This window comes from Physeter macrocephalus, chromosome 14 (genome assembly GCF_002837175.3).
Source record: "Physeter macrocephalus isolate SW-GA chromosome 14, ASM283717v5, whole genome shotgun sequence".
In the NCBI taxonomy this organism is placed as follows: domain Eukaryota; kingdom Metazoa; phylum Chordata; class Mammalia; order Artiodactyla; family Physeteridae; genus Physeter; species Physeter macrocephalus.
In genome coordinates, this window is record NC_041227.1 from 19,850,165 (window position 1) to 19,874,169 (window position 24,005).

The 24,005-nt window shown below is 44.2% G+C and overlaps 2 protein-coding genes across 5 annotated transcripts in view; both read right to left on the reverse strand.

The window, feature by feature from the left end:
• Positions 1-780: 780 nt before the first annotated feature.
• On the reverse strand, positions 781-7,706 carry ADIG (adipogenin). Its single transcript, XM_007099957.3, has 3 exons — positions 7,040-7,706; positions 2,805-2,934; positions 781-842 (listed from the first exon to the last, which is right to left on the reverse strand). Exons 1-2 carry the CDS (start codon positions 7,164-7,166, stop codon positions 2,822-2,824), a joined length of 240 nt encoding a protein of 79 aa, XP_007100019.1. The 5' UTR covers positions 7,167-7,706; the 3' UTR covers positions 781-842; positions 2,805-2,821.
• Positions 7,707-9,444: 1,738 nt separating this feature from the next.
• The window catches only part of RALGAPB (Ral GTPase activating protein non-catalytic subunit beta), a 101,326-nt gene continuing 86,765 nt past the window's right edge, over positions 9,445-24,005 (reverse strand). For all 4 annotated transcript variants that reach the window (XM_028499907.2, XM_028499906.2, XM_024128617.3 and 1 more), the window contains 7 exons: positions 23,648-23,813; positions 20,848-20,970; positions 19,456-19,592; positions 17,625-17,733; positions 16,771-16,849; positions 14,379-14,527; positions 9,445-13,508 (listed from right to left, as the gene is read on the reverse strand). In XM_028499907.2, the coding sequence (XP_028355708.1) occupies positions 13,315-13,508; positions 14,379-14,527; positions 16,771-16,849; positions 17,625-17,733; positions 19,456-19,592; positions 20,848-20,970; positions 23,648-23,813 (957 nt within the window). In that variant the 3' untranslated portion in view covers positions 9,445-13,314. The remainder of the gene's footprint in view (positions 13,509-14,378; positions 14,528-16,770; positions 16,850-17,624; positions 17,734-19,455; positions 19,593-20,847; positions 20,971-23,647; positions 23,814-24,005) is intronic.

Sequence of the window (24,005 nt, forward strand, 5' to 3'; positions counted from 1 at the left end):
AACTAAGCCCGTGCGCCACAACTACTGAGACTGAGCTCTAGAGCCCGCGAGCCACAATTCCTGAGCCCACGTGCCACAACTACTGAAGCCCGGGTGCCTAGAGCCCCTGCTCCACAACAAGAGAAGTCACTGCAATGAGAAGCCCATGCACCGCAACGAAGTGTAGCCCGCGCTCGCCACAACTAGAGAAAACACGTGCGGAGAAATGAAGACCCAACGCGGCAAAAAAAGAAAAAAAAAAAATCATGTGTATAAAAAATGTATAGTGAAGCATCTGGCACACAGTAAGCACCCACTAAAGGTGAGCTCTTCCTATTGTAACTAGGCAAATGGTATACAATGTACATAGTTATAAAATGAATATTTGTTATTAAAATCAACCGGAAGACTAATCAAGGAGTGAGTTTGAGGGAATTCCCTGGTGGTGCAGGGGTTAGGACTCGGCACTTGCACTGCCGGGGACCCGGGGTTCAATCCCTGGTCAGGGAACTAAGATCCCGCAAGTCGCGTGGCATGGACAAAAAAAAAAAAAAAAGATGAGTGATTTTGAGCTTGATTTCACATACAGTGAGTTTGAAATTAGAGAACAGAAGTTCAGAGCAAGATCCCCAGCCCTTTGAACAGGTGGGAGAGATTCCCAAAGGTCAGGATGGCTCAAGGTGGTGCCAGGGCTGGGCCCGGGCTGCACAGCTTGTCAGATGAGTGGACTTGGTCAGGCCCAGCAGGTTTCTCAGGGGCCTGCCCTCACAGGCCTCTGAGCTCAGTCTGCAGCTTCTCCCCAAGGGCCGGCTTATACTGTCTTCACAGGCTCAGGCTCCTCCCTGGAGGGACTGGGAGGTGGTCTGTAACAGAGAAGAGCCGGATTTCTGGAGGCGTTCGTGTGTCCATCAGTGGAGGAGACGAGTCGGGGGTCCCTGGGGAGCACCTCACTGGCCAAAGTCCTCTCCCCTCCCCGGCGAGTCTCCCATCCACCTCGGCCGCTGCCGCAGCCCCGCTGACTCTGGGAAAAACAGGCTGGGAAGCAGTGGAACATGGGATCTAGGGGGACAATGAGATGAAAGACTAAGAGGGAGACCCACGATGGGGCAGGAAGGGCTCTATATCAGAATCCGAATATCTCCTTTTCTTACCCCATTAATTGTACACAAACAGGACGGGCTATGTGATTTGTGGGGCCCATTAAAATAAATGAACAACGTGGGTCCCCTTGTTCAAAAACTAAGAATTTCAAGGGCATTCCCTTGTGGTTCAGTGGTTAGGACTCTGGGCTTTCACTGCCGAGGGCCAAGTTTCGATCCCTGGTCGTGGAACTAAGATCCCACAAGCCACGTGGCACAGCCAAAAAAAAAAAAAAAAAAAAAAAATTAAGAATTTCAAGACAGTAACAGCAGAACACTAAACGAAGCACAAGGCTCTTCTGAACATGTGACCTTGTGGAACCGCACAGGTGACAACCTGTGAACCTGGCCCTGAGCACAAAACTCTGAGTGCGTGTCCAGGTGTGTGTTTTTCTGGGGAAAGGACCCTCAACTTCCTTTTTCAACTGTCAAGGTCAGTGTGACTGAGGTTAAGTGAGGGTCCCTGCTTCTCGCCACCACCTCCTTTCTCCACTCGGACAGGCAGGGGTTCCAAAAGTGAGACGTACGGGCAGATCTTGGGGTAGGGCAGGCCATGGTGGCCCTGGGGACAGAGAGAAGTGGACACATGAGAGATGGCATTTAGGACTTGCTGATGGACTGGACGTGGGTGGGAGGAAAAGAAAGGCATGACGGCTGACTCCTGGGCTTGCAGCTCAAGCAACTAGACCAACCAATGGCAGTGCTGTTCACGGAGATGGAGACCAGCTGGCAGAAGATCGGGTGCTGTGTTTTGCTTTGTTGGGTAGCAAAGGGAATTAAGAATCCCCTTCTAGCCATGAAAAGGCATCGAGGGGACAGATAATAGAGCTCAGAAGGGAGATTAGAGTGAGATACCTTTGGAATCACTGGCATAGAAATGGCAATGTAATCCCATTGGGATGGATGAGGTGTCCTCGCTGTTCAGTGAGGGTAGAGCTCTGATACTTGGGCCCATTAGTTAACTGCACTGACACTCTGAATTCCCATTTGTAAAATGAAGATAAGAATAATATCTTCTTCGTAGGACTTCCGTAAATGAGCTTGTGAATGTTTAGCACAGGCTCTGGTACCTATTAAACACTCAATGAATATCAGCCATTATTATTACTATTACTATTGTTATCGTGTCTTTCTCCTTCCTTTTACAAATATCTATGGAGCCTCCATTGTGTGTCAGGCATTGCTATGGATGCTTTGGAGACATCAATTATCGAGCACGTCATGGGTAATAAGTGCTATGGCAAAAGAAAACATAGAGCAGAGTCAGAGTGGGGAAGAGATTACACAGTATTAAGGAGGGTGGTTGTCACTGAAAAAGTGACATTTGAGCAGAACCCTTCTAGGTGAGGTATGTGTGGGGAGAAGGGTTCCAGGCAGAGGAAACAGCCAGTGCAAAGACCCTAAGGAAGGTGATCGGAGGTGAGGTCATAGAGATAATGTGAGGTCATAGAGATAATGGGTGGGGGGCCTTTGTAAAGAAACTCTTCACGGCAGAGGTGACTGGTCCTCTAACGTGGCAAAAACAGGTCTCCCACACAATAAGGCAGAAGTTTCTCTGACATGGCAGAGACAGCAAGATTTCCAGCATGGTAGAGGGAGCAGAGCTCCAACATGGCAGTCGTCCTAGGCTTTGGGCAGGCCCTGAGGCTCCTGTTTCCAGCCCCCCACCTCTTAGAGGGGCCTCACCTGGCAGAATAGGCTCACTAGCAGGGCCTCTCCTCCTCTTGGCTATGGAGTGTCTTGTGGCAAAACTTGGTGGGGCCTTTGCTCCAGGGCTCCCAATCAAAGCAAACATCTGAGTCATTTTCCTCTGAATCTGTGGAGGGACAAGACAAGGCCTCTTCAGTGGTCACATCCTAGCTCCTATTTTCAATGCTAAAGGAGCTCCCTGCAGGGCCCAGGCATCCCCTTGCAGCCTTATCTGAGGCCAGGGGGCCAAGGCAGAATCATGGCAGATGAGACAGCCCCAAGACCTCAGGAAGACTTTAGGGCCTTGAATGGTGAGCAGGGACCAAGAAAGAAGGTTGGCCCATGACACATCCACCTTCTGGAAGAGAAAGGACCCTAGGGGTGAGCAAATGACCTACCTGTATTGAGCATGGTCCGGGAGGGGACACTGAGGAGACACAAGCCCACCCACCCACCTGTTCATCCATCCGTCCACCAGTTCATTCATTAACAAATGTCTGAGTATATGTGTCCAATGGTTTCCCTTACAGCACTGTTTTATGGTGAAACGCACACACGCACACACACACACTAAAATACCCTGGAAACCATGTGTGTGTCCATCATGAGAGGTCTGGGTGATGAAGTGCGGCACGCTCACGTGTGGCACGTCATGAGGCTTTTAAAACACCCGCATTGGGGCTTCCCTGGTGGCGCAGTGGTTGAGAGTCCGCCTGCCGATGCAGGGGACAGGGGTTTGTGCCCCGGTCCGGGAGGATCCCACGTGCCGTGGAGCGGCTGGGCCCGTGAGCCATGGCCGCTGAGCCTGCGCGTCTGGAGCCTGTGCTCCGCAGCGGGAGAGGCCACAGCAGTGAGAGGCCCGCGTAACACCCGCATTAGATCTGTATCTTTTAACTTGCTGGGTGTCTATGGTATATTACAAGAAAGTTGCAGAGAAGTATATGGTAGAATCCCTTTTTTTAAAAAAAGAACGCCCCCTTCCCCCGCCAAAGCCCCCCACCAGGGACCAAACCCAGGCCCCGGCGGTGAAAGCACCGAATCCTAACCACTAGACCACCAAGGAAACTCCCTCGGCCTTTTCTTGGTCTGAAATCTGAGGGGCTGTCTTCAACCTCCTCTACTTCTCTGTAACCAGTGAAACAACTTGAGTATACTCAGAAAAATAGTAATCTCCCCCTTCCCCCTCTTTTCTCACCTTGCCTTCCCGAGATATGCCGTGTTAGCAAGCTCAGGTACCCATCTAATAACACGTGTAGGTTTTCCTGCCGCCGGGAGGTGGCAGCGCTGGACGCAAAAGCAGGTCCCGGCTCCACAGTCCCATGCAGTTCCACGGGGGCCCTTGTCCAAAGGCAGGGAACTTGGAGGCTTCATCCTCCCTTCCTATGTCAGGCTGGGGATCAGCATTGCCCTCCCCGGCCAGCGTCTCCAGGGCTCAGCTGCCAACCGTCTTTTCTTGCCTCTGCACCCATCTCACCAGGCAGCTCCCTCCTCCTCCCCACTTGCTCCAGTCTCCACTTGGAAAAGCGCATTGGCATCCTCACATCCTCGTGGGCCACGGGGCACTTGCTGCTCAACCTTCTGCCTTCTGGGCTCTGAAACCGCCCTGCTGGGCCAGGCCAGGTGCGGGTGGGGAGGGGGGAATCAGAGCTCCTCTTGACGGAGGAGCTCTGATTTATTTTATTTTTCTGCTCCAAGTTTATTTTACCACAAATATATTTATATTATAGCACAAAAGTAATAAATTGTTTTATCTTCTATCTTCTACGTTAAAAGATACAGATCTAATGCGGGTGTTTTAAAAGGCCAGGCCAGACTGATTCCAATCAAGAGATCCATGGCAGAAGAGAAAACCCCAGGCCAGGGTGTCCCGAGCCCCAGCCCCCCAAACCCTGGCAGGTCCAGACCCTGGGTTTGAGCCAATTCTCAGCACAAAGACAGAACACAGTAATACTGAGATTCCCAAGAAGACGGGGACCCCGAGGGAGGGCTGCTTGCCTCACTTTTAAGGACAGTTTCTCTTCAGTGCAAAATCAGCAGAAGGACCTGTTTCAAACCGCCGTGTGAGATGTCGGTGGGTAAACAGCCTCTCAGGAGAAAGTCTGAGAGCGGGGTCGGACAGGGCAGGTTGTGGATGGCTTAGAGATGGGCCTCCAAGGAGAACGAATTGCTAGAGGAGATTAGTGCTTTGGACCTCAGGGGAGGTGTCCCACCTTCCGGAAAAGTCATCCAAAGCCACGCCTACACTTCCTCCTACCTTGACAAAACCGACACTGCCTGGATTATTTCTCAGCTTCCAAGCACCTGCTATGTGCCATGTGTGTGCAGGTACCCTGCCCCTGACATGCATCTCTCCACAGCCCCAAAGGGTAGGGACCGTTATTATCTCCATTTTGTAGGTGAGAAAACTGGGGCTCAGAGAGGATCTGCCCCGAGTCACACAGCTGGTAGGTGTCAGAGCCCAGGTGAGACACTGGACAGTCGGCACTCTTAAGGGTATGGCCTTGGACAGGTAACTTCTCTCCAAACCTCAGTTTCCTCACTTGTATGATAAGGATTATTTCACAGGGTTAGTCTGAGGATTAAATGAAATAAGGTACACCAAGTGTTTAGCACAAGGCCTAGCACAGTGTTCAAAAAAGCTATTGTTATGAACGATTAAGGGGCAAAGCTGAAACCCGGGCCCACATCCCCTAGACTCTGGAGAAACGGGATTTTATAGCCACTGCAGGCAAGGGCTCTGCCTTCTACCCAACACTGGCCCTCAGGGAGGGCTGCCGTCCACCCCGGGAACAGAAGGAGAACACTCTTTAAACAAACGTTTTCTGGAAGCTCTCGCCAGGAACTCCTAACAATTGCACAACTGCCAGCCCCTACATGTGAGATTATGGGGCAAGTTGGGGGTGAACTGCTCAGCTTGTCTGAGCACCATCTGAGCAGAGCTGGCAGCACACTCAGTGCCCTCCCTGCCCAGATGGTCAAAGGTCATGGGGCTGCTGAGCAGGAGGTGGGAGGTCAAGCAGTCCCCAGGAAGAGGCCCCTAGGTGACGGGAATGCCGGGGGAGACGGGACACCTGAGGAGCAGAGTGTCGCTCCTGCCACGTGGCCAGGCTGTCCCCCGTCCCCACCGGCCCACCGCTCCCAGCCTCCCTCAGGCCTGCTTCGCCCTGCCTCCCTCTCCTCTGGGTGGCATGCTGAGTTCAGGACAGGTGTCGGTCAGCTTCTGTGATCCTGTGTCCCACAGAAACCCAGATCCTCCCTGATGTGTGGTCTGGGCAGGAAACGGTGTGAGTGGTCTCTGGGCACCTGCTAAATGCTGAAGGCTGCTGTACCCATCGAGCTGGTTGTTGACTGCAAAAGCACAGGGCTGAGGGCCGAGAGGGGCTGAAAGCCAGCCCATGCTCTGCTCACCAAGCCTTGTGCCCTGGCTGCACTCACAGGAAGGCGACAGCTTTTACTAATTCATCTGCCCAGAGGGGCCACCTCTTTCTGATTTGTACCAAAGACCTTATGTAATAGCTGTGGCCCTGAAGGGACACCTTTTTGTGTGTGTATTTATTTATTTGTTTATTTATTATAAAGATTCAATTCCTTCTAAATTAGTGATTGGTCACAAAATCAGAAAGCATTTACTGCCATGCTGAAACATACATTTGACACCATATTTCACACAAAAATTATAGTTCCATTATTCTGTATATATATATATATATATATATATATAGTTTACATACACATTTTGATAATAATAGCTTCTATTACCGGTGGTACATGACTACTGCTTCTTCAGAAATAATATGAATTTTGTATACACGATAACCAATTCCAAGTACATTTCTGCTCCAAGTTTATTTTACCACAAATATATTTATATTATAGCACAAAAGTAATATTTTTATCTTCTATCTAGAATATCTTAACTAAATTCGCAATCACATCCACAATAATTTCATATGTACCAAAGACCTTATATGCTAGCAGTGGCCCTGAAGGGACAGATGTGCACACATACATATTGTTTTCCAAACTCAGGATTCAATCTGGGACTCCAGCTTAAGAAACGCTAAACTAGCAAGTCAATGCTTTCCCTTGCAGGTGACTGCTTGTCAACTCGGAGCCAGCAGGAAACCCCTCTGCCTGAAGGACACCCCTCTCTCGGCAGTTGTTTTGGGACTCCCACCCTATCCCACGCCCTGCCCAGCCTCCAGGATTAGGGCCCGGCCTGGGCGGCTCACCTTGGATGAGTAAGAAGTGTAGCCAGACGATCAGCAAGAACAACAGCAAAGCCACGGGCAGACAGAGCCAGAACACCAGGAAAGAAAACGTCAGCTCGTTCACCAGCGGTACCAGAGGGTACTTCATGGTGCGTGTGTGGCTAGGCCAGGCTGGCCTGGGCTGGGCTGGCAGGGCTGCCCTGGGGACCTGGCGGGCCGGGCCTCGCTCCGCTCTCAGCCCAATTGTGACTGAACGGGTGACGTAATAAGGAAACCACAAGGTCCTTCAGGCAGCTGAAGAGAGAGCTGTTTTGGACGAGTGGGAAGAAACTGGGGTAGTGGGACAATTTGACTGAGAACAAAAGCCCAGGCTTCCTGGCCTGGGTTTGAATCCTTGTAAGATGCTGTGGGTTCACGTGACACCACCCCAACCCTCTTGTAGAATGGAAATAATCCTTACCTCGCCAAGCCGCTAAAAGTTAGAAAAGTGGATACAAATTGCCCCCAGGTGGGTGTTCATATATCTGAGGTCACATATTCCTTCTGGAGCCAGCAAGGCCCTCAGTAAATGACTGTTATTTAATCTGGAAGCTTCTGCATCTCTCCTTATTAGGGTTTTCAGTGAAGAGCTTCTAAGACTTTAACCTTGTTCCTTTATCTCCCAAGTGGGCAAGACACCCCCAAATGCTGAGTTTCTCTCTCCCCCTCGCCTCTGTCATTCTTTCATTACCGAGTAGTCAGTAAATCACCACGTCATGTCCCACGACAGGAAGGAGGCGCTGGAGGGAGGCTAAGCTGGAGGGAGACTCTGGCCAGGCTGGGAGCCTGGTGGGTGCGGGAAGTCCACACGAAGAGCGGCTGCTGCTTGTGGAGGGGAGGAAGGCAGAAGCGTGGTATTCTCCAACTGGCCCACCTGCCTCAGCCACTGCCAGCAGAGGAGCAGAGGGGGCTGGACGGTCCTTATGAGACATGCCGATTGGCATGCTCACCTGCTCTGCTGAGTCAGAACCTACAGCGGGGAGGCTCGGACTCCACACATCAATGGGCAACCAGTCTGAGGCCGACTTGATTTTGAGACCACGGCATCTCGTGGAGCATAGGTTGGAAAGTCAGGCAGACCCAGTTCCAGGCTGGGGGAGCAGCTGTAGGAAGTGGGTGGTAGACCTAGGGGAGACATGGAGTGGAAGGAACCCCTTAGAGGAAGACACTGGCCCAGGGAGAAGGGTAAGAGGGGTCCAGCCACAGTAAAAATGGGGGCGGGGACAGCTGGGGTTTGGAGGGCCAGTGTGTTTAAAGGGAGTTTTAGCCCAGCTGTGGAATGACCTGAGTCCCCAGCAGAGGAGGGTCAGGGCAGATGGTGTTAGAATGTGCATCCACGAAACATGGTAGCCTGGCAAGCTGTGCCACTCAGGGCCCAGGTGCCAAGATCAAGAGCTGGGTGGTCTGGGTTGGGGTGATTCCTTGGCACTGTTTTTTGTTTGTTCGTTTTTGGCTGTGCCAGTCGTAATTGTGACACGCAGGATCTTTAGTTGCAGCATGCGAACTCTTCGTTGCGCCATGCAGGATCCGGTTCCCTGACCAGAGATCGAACCCGAGCCCCATGCATTGGGAGCACGGAGTCTTAGCCACTGGACCACCAGGGAAGTCCCTTGGCACTGGGTTCTGAAGGGGCTGGAGTCAGAAAGAGCTGAGCAGCACAGCTGAGAAAGGCTTGAACACACATATCCTTGCCAGACCCCAAAACAGGGCCACCGTGCAGTCAGCCCAGGGCTAAGCACCGCCATCCACCAGAACCCAGCAGCAAGTCCTGTGGTGAGGAGGCAAGCAGGTGTGGACACACACCTGAGGGGAGGCAACTCGCAGCCCTGGCTTCCAGTTGCACTTTGGGGGGTCACGCATTGTCACAGGGAGTCAGCGCCAGGCTGGAGGGGTGGCTCTCGGCAGACTCATGCACCACAGCTGTTTGCTCAAGTGGTACCCCCCCCCCGCCACCCGTGTGACCTAGGCATTAGGTGTTAATCTGGCCCCATGGAACCTTCTGCGGCCAAGACCCTACTCAAAGGGCCAGTGGGCAGCAGGAGGACCGCCCCCTGCATCTCTGCTTCCCTGACCGGCCAGCCCAGGCAGAGCTCAGATCTTCTGCAGGCAGGGAGCTCAGCTGGCATTTCTGTGTTCCCAGGACACAGAGAGCCAGTCAGCCACTCAGCAATTGCTAGCCTCTGTAAGGTGGGCCTCTGTTGGCAGTGCTTTAGTTACACAAGCTCCTTCCAGCATAGGAGGCCAAATAATTTTCTTTTTAAATTTATCAAATTTTGAGTATTTCATGATACTCTACAAAACCAGGGTGAAAACATACTGATCTAAATTATGAAGAACACCCATGCCAGAGTCAAACCAAAAGCACACATGACAGTTTTAGATAAGAATCTCCTTAAAATTTAATTGACTAAATGTATTACATTCAATATTCCATGGGTTTCTTCTGGACAAAGGGGCTGCATAAATACAAACAAGCCTCTGGGCCTTCTTCCCTAACTGACGAAGAGGAAACACAGGAGGCGAGGGTACACAGGACACCTTCATATTTACATTTTGCCTTTACTTTACAGTTCAGTGCCAGAAATATTTACAGAAAATACAATAAGAAAAAGATCATGTCTTGGCAACATACCAAAATTCATACAAATTGTGTATATGATTTCAAGCAAATAATGATACTGCTTATTTTTTAGCCACAACTGCCAAGCCCTTCAGAGGAGAAAGATGTTCTTGGTCACTGCAAGAGACAAGGACTTGGGAAACTTGGTTTGCTTCAACAAATATTTATTGGGCGCCTACTGTATGCAAGGCACTGTGGAATCCCAAATTACACCTTTCCCTCACCATTAAAAAAAGAAAAGCATCTGAAAAACATGAGTTGATACTCCGAGAAAAACACTATACAGTACATGGCTTCTTTAGCTACTGAGAACCCACAGTTTGATTCCACATTGAACGGGTGTATTACCTCCAATCTCTCCATCTCAGGAAAAGAGGTTGTCATGGAAATCCCTAAAACAGACCACCTAACACAACTTACCGTTTCATGTAAACATATAAATCAATTCTTTTTAGGAAGATATAACCTGAACAGGTTTTAAAATGCTGAATGGAGAACTACCAGCAGGAGTGTCAAATTACCCCCGATACATTTTTTACCATCTACATGTCTTTGAGCAAGGCTGACTCCCACTTTCTTTGGGTAAAATTCCACCTTCCAATATAAATAAATACTCTTGAAGACACTGCTTCTCTAAAAATCACTCTGCAGAGTCTGACAAATGCTTCCTCAGTGTATACAGGAAGTAACCACTCATGAAGGCCTCACACACACAACCTGTAGGGAACTGACATTACTGGCCAAAGATGTAGGTATTTTGTTTTTATAAATGAGTCCAGAGGAGAATGGGCGGCCTCACGGGACCTGAAGACCTGGAAATGGAGGACAGCATGCATGCATGTTGTGTATATATTGCCAGGATGGGAGGCGGTCAAACCACCATGTTAACTATCCAGGTCAAATGGCCAACGGACAGGAGGGGGTCTTAGGAGGAAGCACTGGACAAAAGAGAGCCGGCTGAACAGGAAAAGGCAAAAGCCCTCCTCTCTGTCCTCAGCGCTCCCAATCAGAGAGGGGGAGAGAGCCCCTACCCCCCAAATGTGAGAAGGGACTCCGAGGGCTACCTGCCTCTGTCCCCTGGGTAATGCTTTCCTTGTTAACAAATGCCACACTCATCCACACCCTGGTGCACCTGTCACATGCAGCAACTAAAGTGTTTAAGCCAAAGACCGAAGTGGTCCTGGCTTCCCCCCAAAGGTTCTGAACCTATGTTAGCAAATTTATCAAGTGGACTACTGAAGATTATAGACTAAATATGCTCCTCTGGCATTACTGTACTCAAAGTGACTTTTACAAAGGCAGTTGAGAGAACTTAGTGACCATGAATTCAAACCCACACTAGTGAAAGGTCCAAGGGCCCTCAGCACACTCCCTTTTTAGGCAGACGTGACTCTGAGCAGCAGGAGTCGGCACCTGCGAGGTGTTTGTGCCCCACACTCCGCCTGTGCTGTACACACTGGGGTTTCACGCCTTTGGGAGCAGCACAGTCCTAAGCCATCCCTCCTTCCCTGGGAGGCCACAAAGTCTTCCAGATCATAAATGCATTCAACATGGTTGTTCACTGACTTATCAAAGCCATTAGACTTACAAAGAGTTGTCAGAAATTAGAGCAAACTGAAGCATCAGGAAGGCCACCCCAACACACACACCACCGTACATTTTGCTGACAGCAGAACTATGCCAAAGGCAAAAGTGTTATCTGAAGAGGTACACCTACATCAGTTATTTTTAACCTCTGGAATGTTATAAGTTGCACATTAATTTATAGCCTTCTTTGTCCACATCCATCAGAACAAGTGCCCATTTTTTCCCATGAAATGTCAATCTGGAATTTCCATGAAAGTTGTTAAACCTCACTTTACACCTGCTGAGCTACTAAAACATTTTTAGGGTAGAACGTGCTAATCATACAACCCCCTCCCCCATGCTACCATCTGGAAACATCAATTTATTGCCCAGATTAAAAAGAAAATCAATTACTGAATAATATTATACCCTGAATGGAAACTGGAGTCATAGAAGGAGGAGGTTACCTTTACCTGAGCTTAAAACAAACACGAAGAAAAAGGTACGGCAAACTTAAAACCAAGAGCTGCTATGCCGTTTCTTGCTCATAGATATCAACATGTACTTCTGGAATAGAAATATCTGCACAGGGAATTAGGTCCTATACTATTCCCCACCCTCTAATTAAACTACCAAAACATCAAACCAAACAGACCATTGTGGGCCTGACCTACAGAATCTACTGACATCAGAGTTCAAGTGGGAAATCACCCCTTATACAACTGTGATCACTCCTCTTTGGACTTTTAAATGTCACTTATTAACATAAAATAATATTAATAAAGAAGAAAGCACATAAGAATAGGAGAAATGAGCAGTGTATACTCTAGCACTGTAACAGGAATCCTTGTAAGGATGTTCTGGGTCTGGCCACCTCAAAACATTTATCCCTGGCAGAAAAGTAGCAGCGAGGTAACAGAAGTATTTCAAAAACCTGGGCAGGGATTTGTTGTGCCTTCAGCCGGCAAAGTCCAGAAAATATGACAACAGCCATTTCTAAAAGCAGCCACCCAAGGAGGTGGTCACTAATGTTTGTCAATTATGATGAAATCTAGTAGCTCTCTGGGAGAGATCTGAATTAGTAGTGTTGAGAGGCTATTTCCTGAACCCCAAATTAGAATCCTTCATACTACTGCAGTTTCCTGCTTGGTCCTGAAATAAGAGACAATGGATGAAACCAAATAATGTTTAACCTTTGCTGTGAATTTATATTTCTTAATATTTAACCAAGAAATTACCAAGGAATTACAAATGGTTAACCTGTCATAATGTCACGGAGCTAGACAATAATGGAGAGAGTGGAGGCATCACAGCTGTCTTCTAACTTAACTCCACAAACTCCATTTGCATCCTCATTAAAGGACTGGGCCATGCTTCCATTTTAGATCTGTTCCTGGGCTGCCCAGAAACTGAGGCCTTCAGACAGACCTTTGCAGTGATGAGAGTAACTTTTAGAAATGTGGAGAAAAACTATGAAATATTTTAATCTCAGACTTCTTATCTGAGCAAAAAACACTTAAGTTCTTTTCTGTCAGTTTGACATGTGGATGACAGCTGGATGACAAATGGACCTACGAGTGAGCAGAAAGTTGAGGTTTCCTTCCTTCTCCTCCATGCTATCAACACGAGTCTTTAAATGTCCTGGAAGATTCTGAGACAGATTTTACTTTTGAACACAACCTCCTAAAAAGTGAGGTATAAAACTATCTTCAACTTCTAATTTGCAAATTTGAAACTACCAATGCACATGTTTAACTGAGATGCATAAAAGCCTTTCTCCTCAAAAGGCTTATATTTAACTAAAATTGTCACTTTTAAAAGAAAGTTTATGGCTAAAACGTATATCATCATTACCAGCAGGAATATGATTGTGTCTGGGAGCCCATTTCACTAAAAAGCCGAAAAGTCTTCTCTCAGATGGGTTTATAATGTGTCTCTTCTATTCTGGTGATTAAACAGTAAGCTCTTGGGGAGTGATTTGTTTTATTGTTACAGTGATCACCTATCAAATTGTTTTGCTTTGATATTATAGCTCCAAACTAGAGTTCAATAGTCCTAGACAGACAGTGGTCTAAGAACCACAGTTCTTGAGTCCAACCTCCTGAAAAAGTGAAGTATAAAACTCTGGCTCCAACTGCTTGTTCCGGTACTTGTTGACAATGTCGGTGATCTTCTGTTTCCGGCGGACATGTGGTGGACTGTAGGAGTCACTTTCCAGTCTCTTTCTTCTACAAATGTTAATTACAGTCTGCCTCACCAGAAAACCTTGAAAACAGAGGGTTTTAGTCAGCTAGGTGAACTATCAGTATTCAAGTGAACTATTCTCTGCAAATTCAAACTATTTCATTCCATTTGCAAAACTCCTTGTCCCCAGAGAGACAGAGCTCTACACTAAGATAAAACTGTCAGAAGAAACACACAATGACATGGAAAAACAAAATCAAAATCTAGCCTGACAACCCATTTCCTGCCCTGGACTGTGAACAACTGTGGTCGTTTTCCAGGACTGGAAGGTTGTGAATTATCGTTGTGCTCGTCCTTAGCAGATTAAGCACACTTCAGAACAGAACCAAACATGCTTCCGTTTAACAAGAGCCACAGGATTTTCCACATGTGGGACCTACTAAGTAATATCACCATTTCCTTATTTATACTTCTTTTTGGTTCATGAAAATGTTAAATAAATAAATAAATAAATAAATAGAGAAAAAAAACCCCAGAAAACTCAATGGGACTTCCCTGGTGGCACAGTGGTTAAGAATCCGCCTGCCAATGCAGGGGACACGAGTTTGATCCTTGGTCCGGGAAGGTCCCACATGCCGCGGAGCAACTAAGCCCGTGAGCCACAACTACTGAGCGTGTGCTCTAGAGCCCGTGAGCCACAACTACTAAGCCCGTGTGCCACAACTACTGAAGCCCGCGCACCTATAGCCTGTGCTCCGCAACAAGAGAAGCCACCGCAGTGAGAAGCCCACTCACCGCAACATAGTGTGGCCCCTGCTTGCTGCAACTAGAGAAAGCCCACGCACAGCAACGAAGACCCAACGCAGCCAAAAATAAATAAACAAATAAATAAATTTATTTTTTAAAAAAATGAAAAGAAAATTCAATCCTTCAGCCACATATGAAGCTTACCGAGTGCTCGCCTACTGACAATCATCCCATCCACAAGAGGGATGACCATGTTAAATTTTCCAGTGGCTCCTTGAATTTTAATCCGGAATAATCCAGTGTTTAAAGGGTGGATGAAGATGACAGGAACTTCTTTTTCAAGAGCAGTAGATCTTAATAAAAGAAAAAACTCTTTTACCCCAGATATTCAAGAGCTGAAGTCCCCCATGTAATATAAGAATACCAAGGGGACTTACTGCCAGGCCGTATTTGAGAAGGGACAAGTGATCAGGCTGCTCAGAATCTTCTTTCTGGGAGCCCATGGTGAAGCTCGCCACACCAACACCTGACCCTAATTACCCATCACTGGGGTTGGCCTTTTGAAGCTGACCAAAAAAGGGGCTAAAAATTGTGCTTAGAAAACCACTGGGGACACGGGGTGGAAGGAAAGGCCAGAAAAATGTATGGTGGGGAACCATCAATAGCAACCAGCCATGGGACTTTTACTTAGTTCCTCCTTCTTGTAGGGAACAAAAGTGGGGCTGGCCAGAGGGCAGGGAATTCCACCACAGTCAATGCTGGCACCTCAGAGCAGACGTGGAAATACAGTTTAGGCTCACTATGGGAATCCCTGATATGATTTTTTTTTAGGGGCTGGGGAAAGAGGTCGGGAGGACCTTAGTCTGGGTCAGTTGCAAGTGTCCTCCTCAGCAGAGGTGATACATGGCTGAATCTTAGCACAGTCAAAGCCCTCAAAGCCTCTGAACAGGTAACACAGCTGCCAAGGTCAGCAACCGTACCTTTAGAAGACTGAATTACACATCATGTGTCGGGGCTATGCCAATGCATCTAGAGGTACCCATGTTACTCTTCGATGCTATATGCCAGGGTTTTGGTTTGGTTTTGTTTTGCAACACAATGAGCTTTCTTTCTAAAGTGATTTTGGCCAAAGGGATAGTGAGTCAATTTTTTAAGACATTTAATAAAAATCAATCCTATACTAATTCTGTCCCCAAGACAAATTCTAAACTTTGCTAAACTACTAGTAAAACACAAATTTTACAGTCCAATCATATTAGAACTTTTGACCTAAAAAGATTAAAACAACAACAAACAGTACAAGAGACTTAAAAGTTCTCTTCCAAACTAGTTCTAGAAAAGCACCCCTCATGAAATCTATCCTGGTCTCTTCAGCAAGTCAGTGTCATGGACGAAAAAAAGAAAAACAGGACTGTTCTGTATTAAGAGAGACTGAAAGAATTAACACCAGATGGATGAAACGGATGCTGGTTTAAACAAACCAGCTATAAAGACTATTTTAGGGAAAATGGAGAAATTTGAATGTGAGCAGGCTACTAGATGAAATTAAGGAATTGCTACTAACTTTATTACTGTGATAATGTTATCTTTATCTATTTGAAAAGTGCTCTTAATCTTCAGAGGTGCATATTTAGAATGTTAGAAAATCTGTAATTTACTTTAAAATACTTTAGCATAAAAAACATGGGGACTTCCCTGGCAGTCCAGCGGTTAAGACTCTGTGCTTCCACTGCAGGGAGCACGGGTTCCGAATCCTGGTCGGAGAACTGTCAATAAGATCCCGCATGCCACGCGGTGTGGCCAAAAAAAACCCAAAACAAACATGGAAGTTTTAAGAATGACTTGCCCTATTCTAGAAATTTAATATGATAATGTTAAAATAAACCACCTTTACTGACTTCATTTCTACAACAGTAATCTAAATTCATCTTACGTGCAATGCAAACCAGATCACGGAAACAGAAGGAACTTACTCAAAGTTAAAATATCAAGTTCAGCTTGATATAAATTATGTGTTTAAACCAAAGACAAGCAAGCAAAAAGCTTTGAAATGATAAAGCCTGCACAGATACATTCTTATTATTCTTAGAATCATATTATTCTGTTCTTATCATTTTTGTGCATGAAAAGCTAAAATAAAAATCTTAATATTATAATAAAGTTAGTATTATGTTTTACTTAGAAATATTTTTCCATTAAATAGCTCCTATGTGATGAGGATATTTTAACTGCTATCTATCCAGAATATTTTGACCAATTTAATTCCATTATTTCTATCTAATATTGCTACTCTATTATCAGCCTTCATTAATACTTAATTGCCTCCACTTCTCCATCTTTCTTTTTGCCTCAGATAAAATTAAACAGCAATTAATTATGCCATTTAAAAAGCCTTGCTAATTTGATCACTTTGTGCATTAATCTACAAACTTCTTTCTTTTCCCCTATAATTATGTTTACTTCTTACTGCCTTCATCCCTTTTGTTTCATTTAAGTCTTTATCTCTTAATGAAACTGCAATCAACATATTATAAAAAATAGGTTTCTCTATGCTTAAACACAATGCTGATAAACTTCAAGCAAGTAAAGAGCGTACCTCAGAGAAGTGCTACTATTTGCAGTAGTTTCCACACCAGTACTGATTTCTGTCATCAGGTCTGAGAGGGGAAAGTTTTCTGGAAGAAAATCATAGCATTACAATTAATACCTCCCTGCTAGGAAACCTATTTTCCTAATCTCTTCACAGAGCGGGCAACAAATATATGGACTGCGCTATCCTAAAATATATAATCCTAACTATTCTTCACAAATTAAAAAAAAAAATTCTCCCTTAAGATGTATTTTAGATAAGTTCATCTAAAGCAGAGTTTTTACAGAACATAATCTATAGTCTTGGAGGGCTAGGAAATAGCTTCAGAAGTTCTGGAAAGCAACTATCACACTTTCTTATAAACTCTGAGCTGGATGAGATTCTAGGATAAATACACATTTCTAATGTTCTCATGCAGCTTACATAAAAATCATGAGAAACATATCCATAGCAGAATCCCTCAGGACAAATTAATCTTTACACTAAAATAAGACAGTAGGGTCCTGTGGAAAGAGGGTGAGGGAGGTGTTCCCCCTTCTCCTTTCCAGAGGTTCTGGGGTAACTGGGGGCTACATGCAGTGGGACCAAGTGGCCACAAACCAGTAACTGTCATACCAAGAAGAGCTACAGGCTTTTTGTAACCATGAGTCTCATCAAATCTTCACAACTCTGAAATAAGTGCTGGATCACTCATTTAACAGATGAGTGACCTAAGGCTTAATGAAATCCAGGCTTGCTGAACTCCAGCCCCAGCTCTTGGCCACCATATAGGGCCTATGCTGCCACTCCCTTTAGACATTTAACAAGTCATCAGTCATCCTATTATAATCTTATTTATGGACAAAGTCCTTACACAGTACCTATATCATCATAGCGTTCCACCCAGACTACAGAAACTCTTGTCTCAGGTCCAAGGGGAGGCACAGGGCGCCCCTGAGGCAGCTTCTTCATTCTGGAACTGGGACTGAGCTATATGAGGCAGAGAAAAGCAGAAGAGGGGAAGAAAAACAAACAAACAAATAAAAAACACTGGCTTAATAAAACTACAACCATACATTCATCAAGCTACCCAGTGAAATAAGGATCATGTCATGGGAAGTCACTTCTGGAAAAAAGTATAAAATACATTTGCAAAAAAGCCCTTCTTTGGTTCCTCTGTTTATCAAGTCTCAAACTAGAACAAGGAAATGAAGGTCTAGAAACGTCAAATGAAAAAAAGATAAGGAACAGTAAACAATTATAGTTATAAAAATAAAATTTGATGCAATGTCTTAACGAGTGCTTAAAAAGGATCTGAGTCTATCTCTATGGTCAGAAAGCAGTACGATTTTTCCATCATAGCAACATCGCTGATTTGCCTGGGGATCCTTTCAGTGTTGAATTCTTGCCAACAGCTTTTCCTGTATCTACTGATATAATGATATGATTTTTCTTTCCTTAAGTTTGTTAGTAGTCTGCAGAGTATGTGGTAAATAAAAACATGGTGCTTTAAGAGTTGTCATTCTTTGGATTTTAAGAAATAACCAAGCTTTATGCATTTTATTTCTTTTTCTTATTTCCCTGCATAAAACCTCTACTATCTTGTGAATAGAAGTAGTGAGAGCAAATATCCTTGCCTCCATTTGGGGGGAAAGCTTTCAGAATAATGTGTAAGTATAATGTTAGCTGCAGGTTTCTAGTAGAGTTCTGTTTCAGGTTGAGGAAGTTCCCTTCTAATCGTAACCACGTTGGCATTCAGAAAATGAGTAGCAATCCCTGACTATTAGATCTGGCTAAAATTCTGCATTACCTGACTTGTTCTTCTCCAAACTGTATTCTGTGAAACCTTTTTAAAGGTAGCAACTCATGATTTTCAAAATCAGTCTACTTGAGACTTTTATACAAGTTAACTTTTTTTTCCTAAATCAATTTTACAGGTGAACCTCTCCCATATTCTTTTAAGCAAATACTTACATTAAAAATAATTTTTTAAAAAAAATAATAATTTTAAGTGTAGAAAGAGCCAAATTAAACCCCTTTACAATGGAAGAAGGGCTTCAGAAAAGTTTACACTACACTTCTTTTGTCTTTTTTATTATTTGTTCTAAATCAATTTTCTTACACCTGTAAACTGATCCTGTACTCTTGTTATCACTTACTCAGTCACTTTCCAGTAAGGATTAAGACATAACATGAGGGGAGAACACAGATAAGACATAACATCTGATAAGGTAAGGAAAAAGGATAAAAGTAAAATGCTGTCTTCTTGTAGTAGCTGCTGTGTTGCCTCATTCAGTGCATTTATTCAAACACTGGGCGAGTCTTCAAAATGCTGTCATCTGTATGTTGTCAGACTTAAGTTGAATTTGGCATGATTAATGCTATGAAATGTATAGTAACTGTTGTACCTTTAGTGGATATTTTAGGGACCAAATAAAAACCTAGGCTTGAGATGGAATGGGTGAAAGAACCGAGCACGGAACTGAAATGGCTAAATCAAGGAAAACAACAGAGGCTGAATTAGAATGAAATATTTGTTGCAAGCTGAAAAAAAGAAAAGCATAAGAATTTGATTTAAAAAATTAAGATACTAATCAATCACTACTGCTATAATTACTCTCTGGGTTAAAATTAAAAGCTTTTCAGGTGTGATTCTATAATTTCTTCCATTTCACTACAAATTTTTGGAGGTTTATCAACAAAGTGACTTACCCTCTGTGAGGAATTAAGATTGTCTGTGTGATTAGGGAAAAGCTCAAGTGTCAGGGATGGCTGTTTCAGAATTCCTGGCATAAGATCCATATTTGAATCACTATCTTGGTCTGAGATGTTACTTTCCAATGAATCAGCTATAGCGTAAAGAAAAAGAATAATTATAATACCTACCACTTCTTTAGAGCAAACGTGTTTATTAAACTAGTTATGCTAACAGTCCAACCTAAGTCACTTAAGCAAAGCATTGCTTCTAGAGCAAGGGTTGGCAAAGTTTTTCTGCAAAGGATCAGGTAATAAATATTTCAGGCTTTGCTGGCTATACAGGTCTCTACTGCATATTCTTCTTTGTATTTTATTTACAACCCTTTAAAAATGTAAATACCATTCTTAGTGTTCTGAATTTTGCCTGTGTGCCATAATTTGCTGGCTCTGGCTCTACTGAGTTGGTGCAAACAGGCTGGGCCAGAGACACCAGGCAGGGACTCAGTTCATAGAGGACAGATGGGGCCTGGCTTCTGGAATTCAGGTGGTAGATCACAGCCTTGACATGAAGGCAAACAGCTGCTAAGACACTGACCTAGAACATGGAAGGCCCCTCCTGCCAGGGACACAACTGGCCCCAGAGTAAGAGACAGAGAGGGGCCTAGAGGGCAAAATTAAGGGTCTAAATACAAAGGTTAGGAGGCTGCCTAGGTAGGCTAGGGTACACAAAAGTCATTAGCCTAGAGATGAGATCATCAAAGTGTGATGTGCAGCATCCTGTCCTATGGATGGTCTCAATGAAGAAGCTGAAGTTTTCCACCTACTGCCTGGTCAGGCACAAACAAATGAGTTTAATTTGCAGGAAGCAAAGGTTCTAGGCAAAATAAGACTAAGAATTCAGACTGAGAAGTAATGATCACTCCTGATCCTTGAGAAGAACAGGCTTAATCACCACCTTTTCTAGGCTGAAGTTTCTTCTCCTCAGTGTTAGAAGATCAGCCAGATGCCATCATGAGAGCCTTCCAATTGCAGGATTCTCTGGGGTTCCACATAAAGGCTCTCACATGGAAACAGGGAAGCAGGTGAGGGCTTACTCATAATTAGAGAAAGAAATCAATAAACTGGAAAATAGGGCTTCTATGTATTAATCAGATTTTAAAAAGTTAAAAAATGGGCCAAAGTGGATCTCCTTTATTTAAAAATTATTATTAGAGGGCCAGTCTTCTTGTTTTTAACTACTTTCCTTCAGTTAAAAGGGGATAACATCCTGTACCTCTGCATAATCTAAAAGCTATCATGCCTTCAAAGCTGAAGAATGTCTTAGATGACTTCAGAATCTCCCCCAATGCAATACTACTGCACAAACCAGTGAATACAAAAATAGTTCCATACAAAAAATGCCCTTACTTAAGGACTCCACAGAAGAAGGAACCACAAAAGCTATTTCTGTAAGGGCATCAGCATAATACAGCACCTTCTTCTGTCCGTTGAAAATGCTAGCCCCAGCATCTTCAGAGGAAATCACTTCATCTAGGAATGAGAAACACTACATTACTGCTCTAAAAAGTGGGGAAAACCAGTATCATCCTGCTTCATGAAATTTTAACTGGTTAATAAAGTGATAATAAATAGAAGGTACATTTCCAACATGAACCAATTAATAAGAAGAATAAACCATAAATGTTCATTAAATGTCTTTACACTAACTTTATTTTTTAAACTAGACGTTGTATTTTTAAAAAATTTATTTTATTTATTTATTTTTGGCTGCATTGGGTCTTCGTTGCTGCGTGCGTGCTTTCTCTAGTTGCAGCGAGCGGGGGCTACTCTTCGTTGAAGTGCACGGGCTTCTCATTGTGGTGGCTTCCCTTTGTTGTGGAGCACGGGCTCTAGGCAAATGGGCTTCAGTAGTTGTGGCACACGGGCTCAGTAGTTGTGGCGTGCAGGCTCAGTAGTTGTGGTGCACATACACTAACTTTAAATCATAAAATCTTAATTTCATACTTTCTGAAACTACTCTAAATCAGACCACTTCTGATTAGCAGGACCTTTAGCTCATCTGTATAAGGCGGATTTAGGGAACAGTCTTTTTGGAAGAGGTAACAGTAATCAAAAGGGAGAAGACTGCCACAGTCCCTCTGAAGGGAAGGGGGACAGATGTCTGTGGGTGTGTACTCTTGCTTTCAAGGCATTTCCTGTCCCTGGTCTCTCTCTACTGTTCCTCAGCTTTGCTTCTGTTCCACTTTCCCCAGTGATCAGTGATATAATATGAAAGTGTACAGGCAGTTTAGTAATAGTATCTGTTCTAAGCCAGCAAGATTGAATTAACAAAAGTAACACTCCTGAGAGCTAGTATAGTTTTCAATTAAAACGAACACAATGCCCTGCCAGTAATACATAAAAGATCAACAACCTGACAAAAAACTGGGAAGAGGAAATGAACAAGTAGTTCTCATGTAAGAAATAAAAATATGAGAAGATGCTGAAACTCAATCATAATTAAAAATAGAAAATTCCTCACCTAACAGACCGGAAGACACCTAAATTAGTAAGGATGTGGCAAACAGGAAGTTTAGACCAGAGGTTAGCAAACTTTTTCTGCAAAGGATCAGATAGTAAATAAGGTTTTGCATGCCATATGGTCTCTGCCACTACTACTTAAGTCTGCCATTGTAGCATGAAAGCAGTCAGATAATACATAAAGAAGCGTGGCTGAGATCCAATAAAACTTTATTTACAAAAACAGGCATGGGCTGTAGTTGCTGACTCCCGGTTTAGATGCTGGGCAGGCACTTGTGTCTACTGCAGTACACACTGTGTTGACTGCCCCAACATCCACTCCACCCTCCCCTCCTCTACCTTGTTTATTTCTATAAGGATCATTCCATCTCTCTTGCCACAGCGACAGGCTCAGGGTGGTCCAATCACTGCGTATCTCAGGACTTGGGGAAAAGGGAGGTTGTGAAACTCAGCTAATCTCTCCTCTTCAGACTAGTGTGGTATGTGAATGTAAAGCCTAGAACTGCCTTATTTGCACTATGAGGAAAGCCAGGCTGGGACAAAGCCAACACATGGAAAACAGAGCTAAAGGAAAACTGCAGAGAAATAGAACAGGACTGCTGATCAAATGGCAACAAAAAATGTACACTAATCTCTGGAATTTTCAGTTATATGAGGCAATAAATGACCTTCAAAATCTAAGCCAATTTGGGTCGGGTTTTCCGTTACCTGCAACCTTAAGCATACAACTGATACATTTATACATTTATCAAACTAAAAAATGTGCAAATCCTTTATCAATTCTACTTATGAGAACTTAGTCTATAAATACACTCAGGCACATATTAAAGGTTATGTGGCAATTAAAATTAGAGCATATCCTCAAATACTTTGATTCAACCTTGACTGAAAGTGGAAAAAATTACAAATCACAAGTCACAATGATATTCAATGGGAAACCTTGAGAGAGTATAATCTTGTTGACAGAAAAACTCTGCTAATTCAAAGCACTGGACACAGGCATTACCCACTTCAGAGAGGTATTATTAACTTTCCAGTGATTTCAAGAGCCCCCAGAACAAAAAGCACTAGCCAGGTGGTGCAAAGGCCTTAAGTTTAAACTTATACTTGCTCTGGTACTTGTTATCCTGATTACAGTTCCTCAGGAGGATTTGCAGAGATGGGCATGAATCTCTGAGATAGTCAGCTGTTTACTACAAAGATTTTTATATAATATCCCAAGAATGTAACTTAAATGACAGCCACAAAGTCTAAAAAACACATCTGTTAATAGAAAACTATATTTACTAGACAAAATACGCTTGTTAGGAAACTGTACTGTTTGCTATAATCTAAATTTATTATAATATTGTTATAGAAAATGGAATTTGTTCACTCACACTACAAAAAAAGGAATTTATTAACCTTGTGATAATTAGGCCATTAATTTTATATTAACTGTCATTATATATGTATATAACATATACATTCATTTATATATACATATACGTAAGTATTCCCCATATTAACAGAAAATGTCTGGAAGACTATACAATTATTAAGTGACCTCCTGTGAGGATTAGAGGAAAGAGACTTTTCCATTCTATACCTCTGCTTGTTTTTGTTAATAAGACTACAAACTAATAGTAAAGGGGGAAAAGCCAAGAGTAACAAAACAAGAAAAAACAAATGAACATATGAGTTTTACCTTGTTCAGGTCCTTCACCATCATCGCAACTGTTAATAGACCAACTGGTGGAAACATGCCCAGTCCAGCCAGGGTGTCTGCCCACATCTACCGCCCAGCCAAGGGAGAGCAAAAATTCTAGGAAATGTGGCTGAACATTTCTGGAAGACTCCACATTCTTTAAAATCTGAAATACATACCAATCATCAGATATAATGAAGGAAACAAAAGAGCGTATCAAAATAAGCTTCATTAAAAAAAAAAAAAAAAAAAGGGGGCTTCCCTGGTGGCGCAGTGGTTGAGAGTCCGCCTGCCGATGCAGGAGACGCGGGTTCGTGCCCCGGTCCGGGAAGATCCCACATGCCGCGGGGCGGCTGGG

Coding starts and splice junctions, on each gene's coding strand:
- ADIG (XM_007099957.3), bottom strand. CDS start 7,166: ATGAAGTACCCTCTGGTACCGCTGGTGAACGAGCTGACGTTTTCTTTC. Junction 2,935..7,039: donor ACACTTCTTACTCATCCAAG/GTGAGCCGCCCA, acceptor GTCCCTCCACAG/ATTCAGAGGAAAATGACTCA.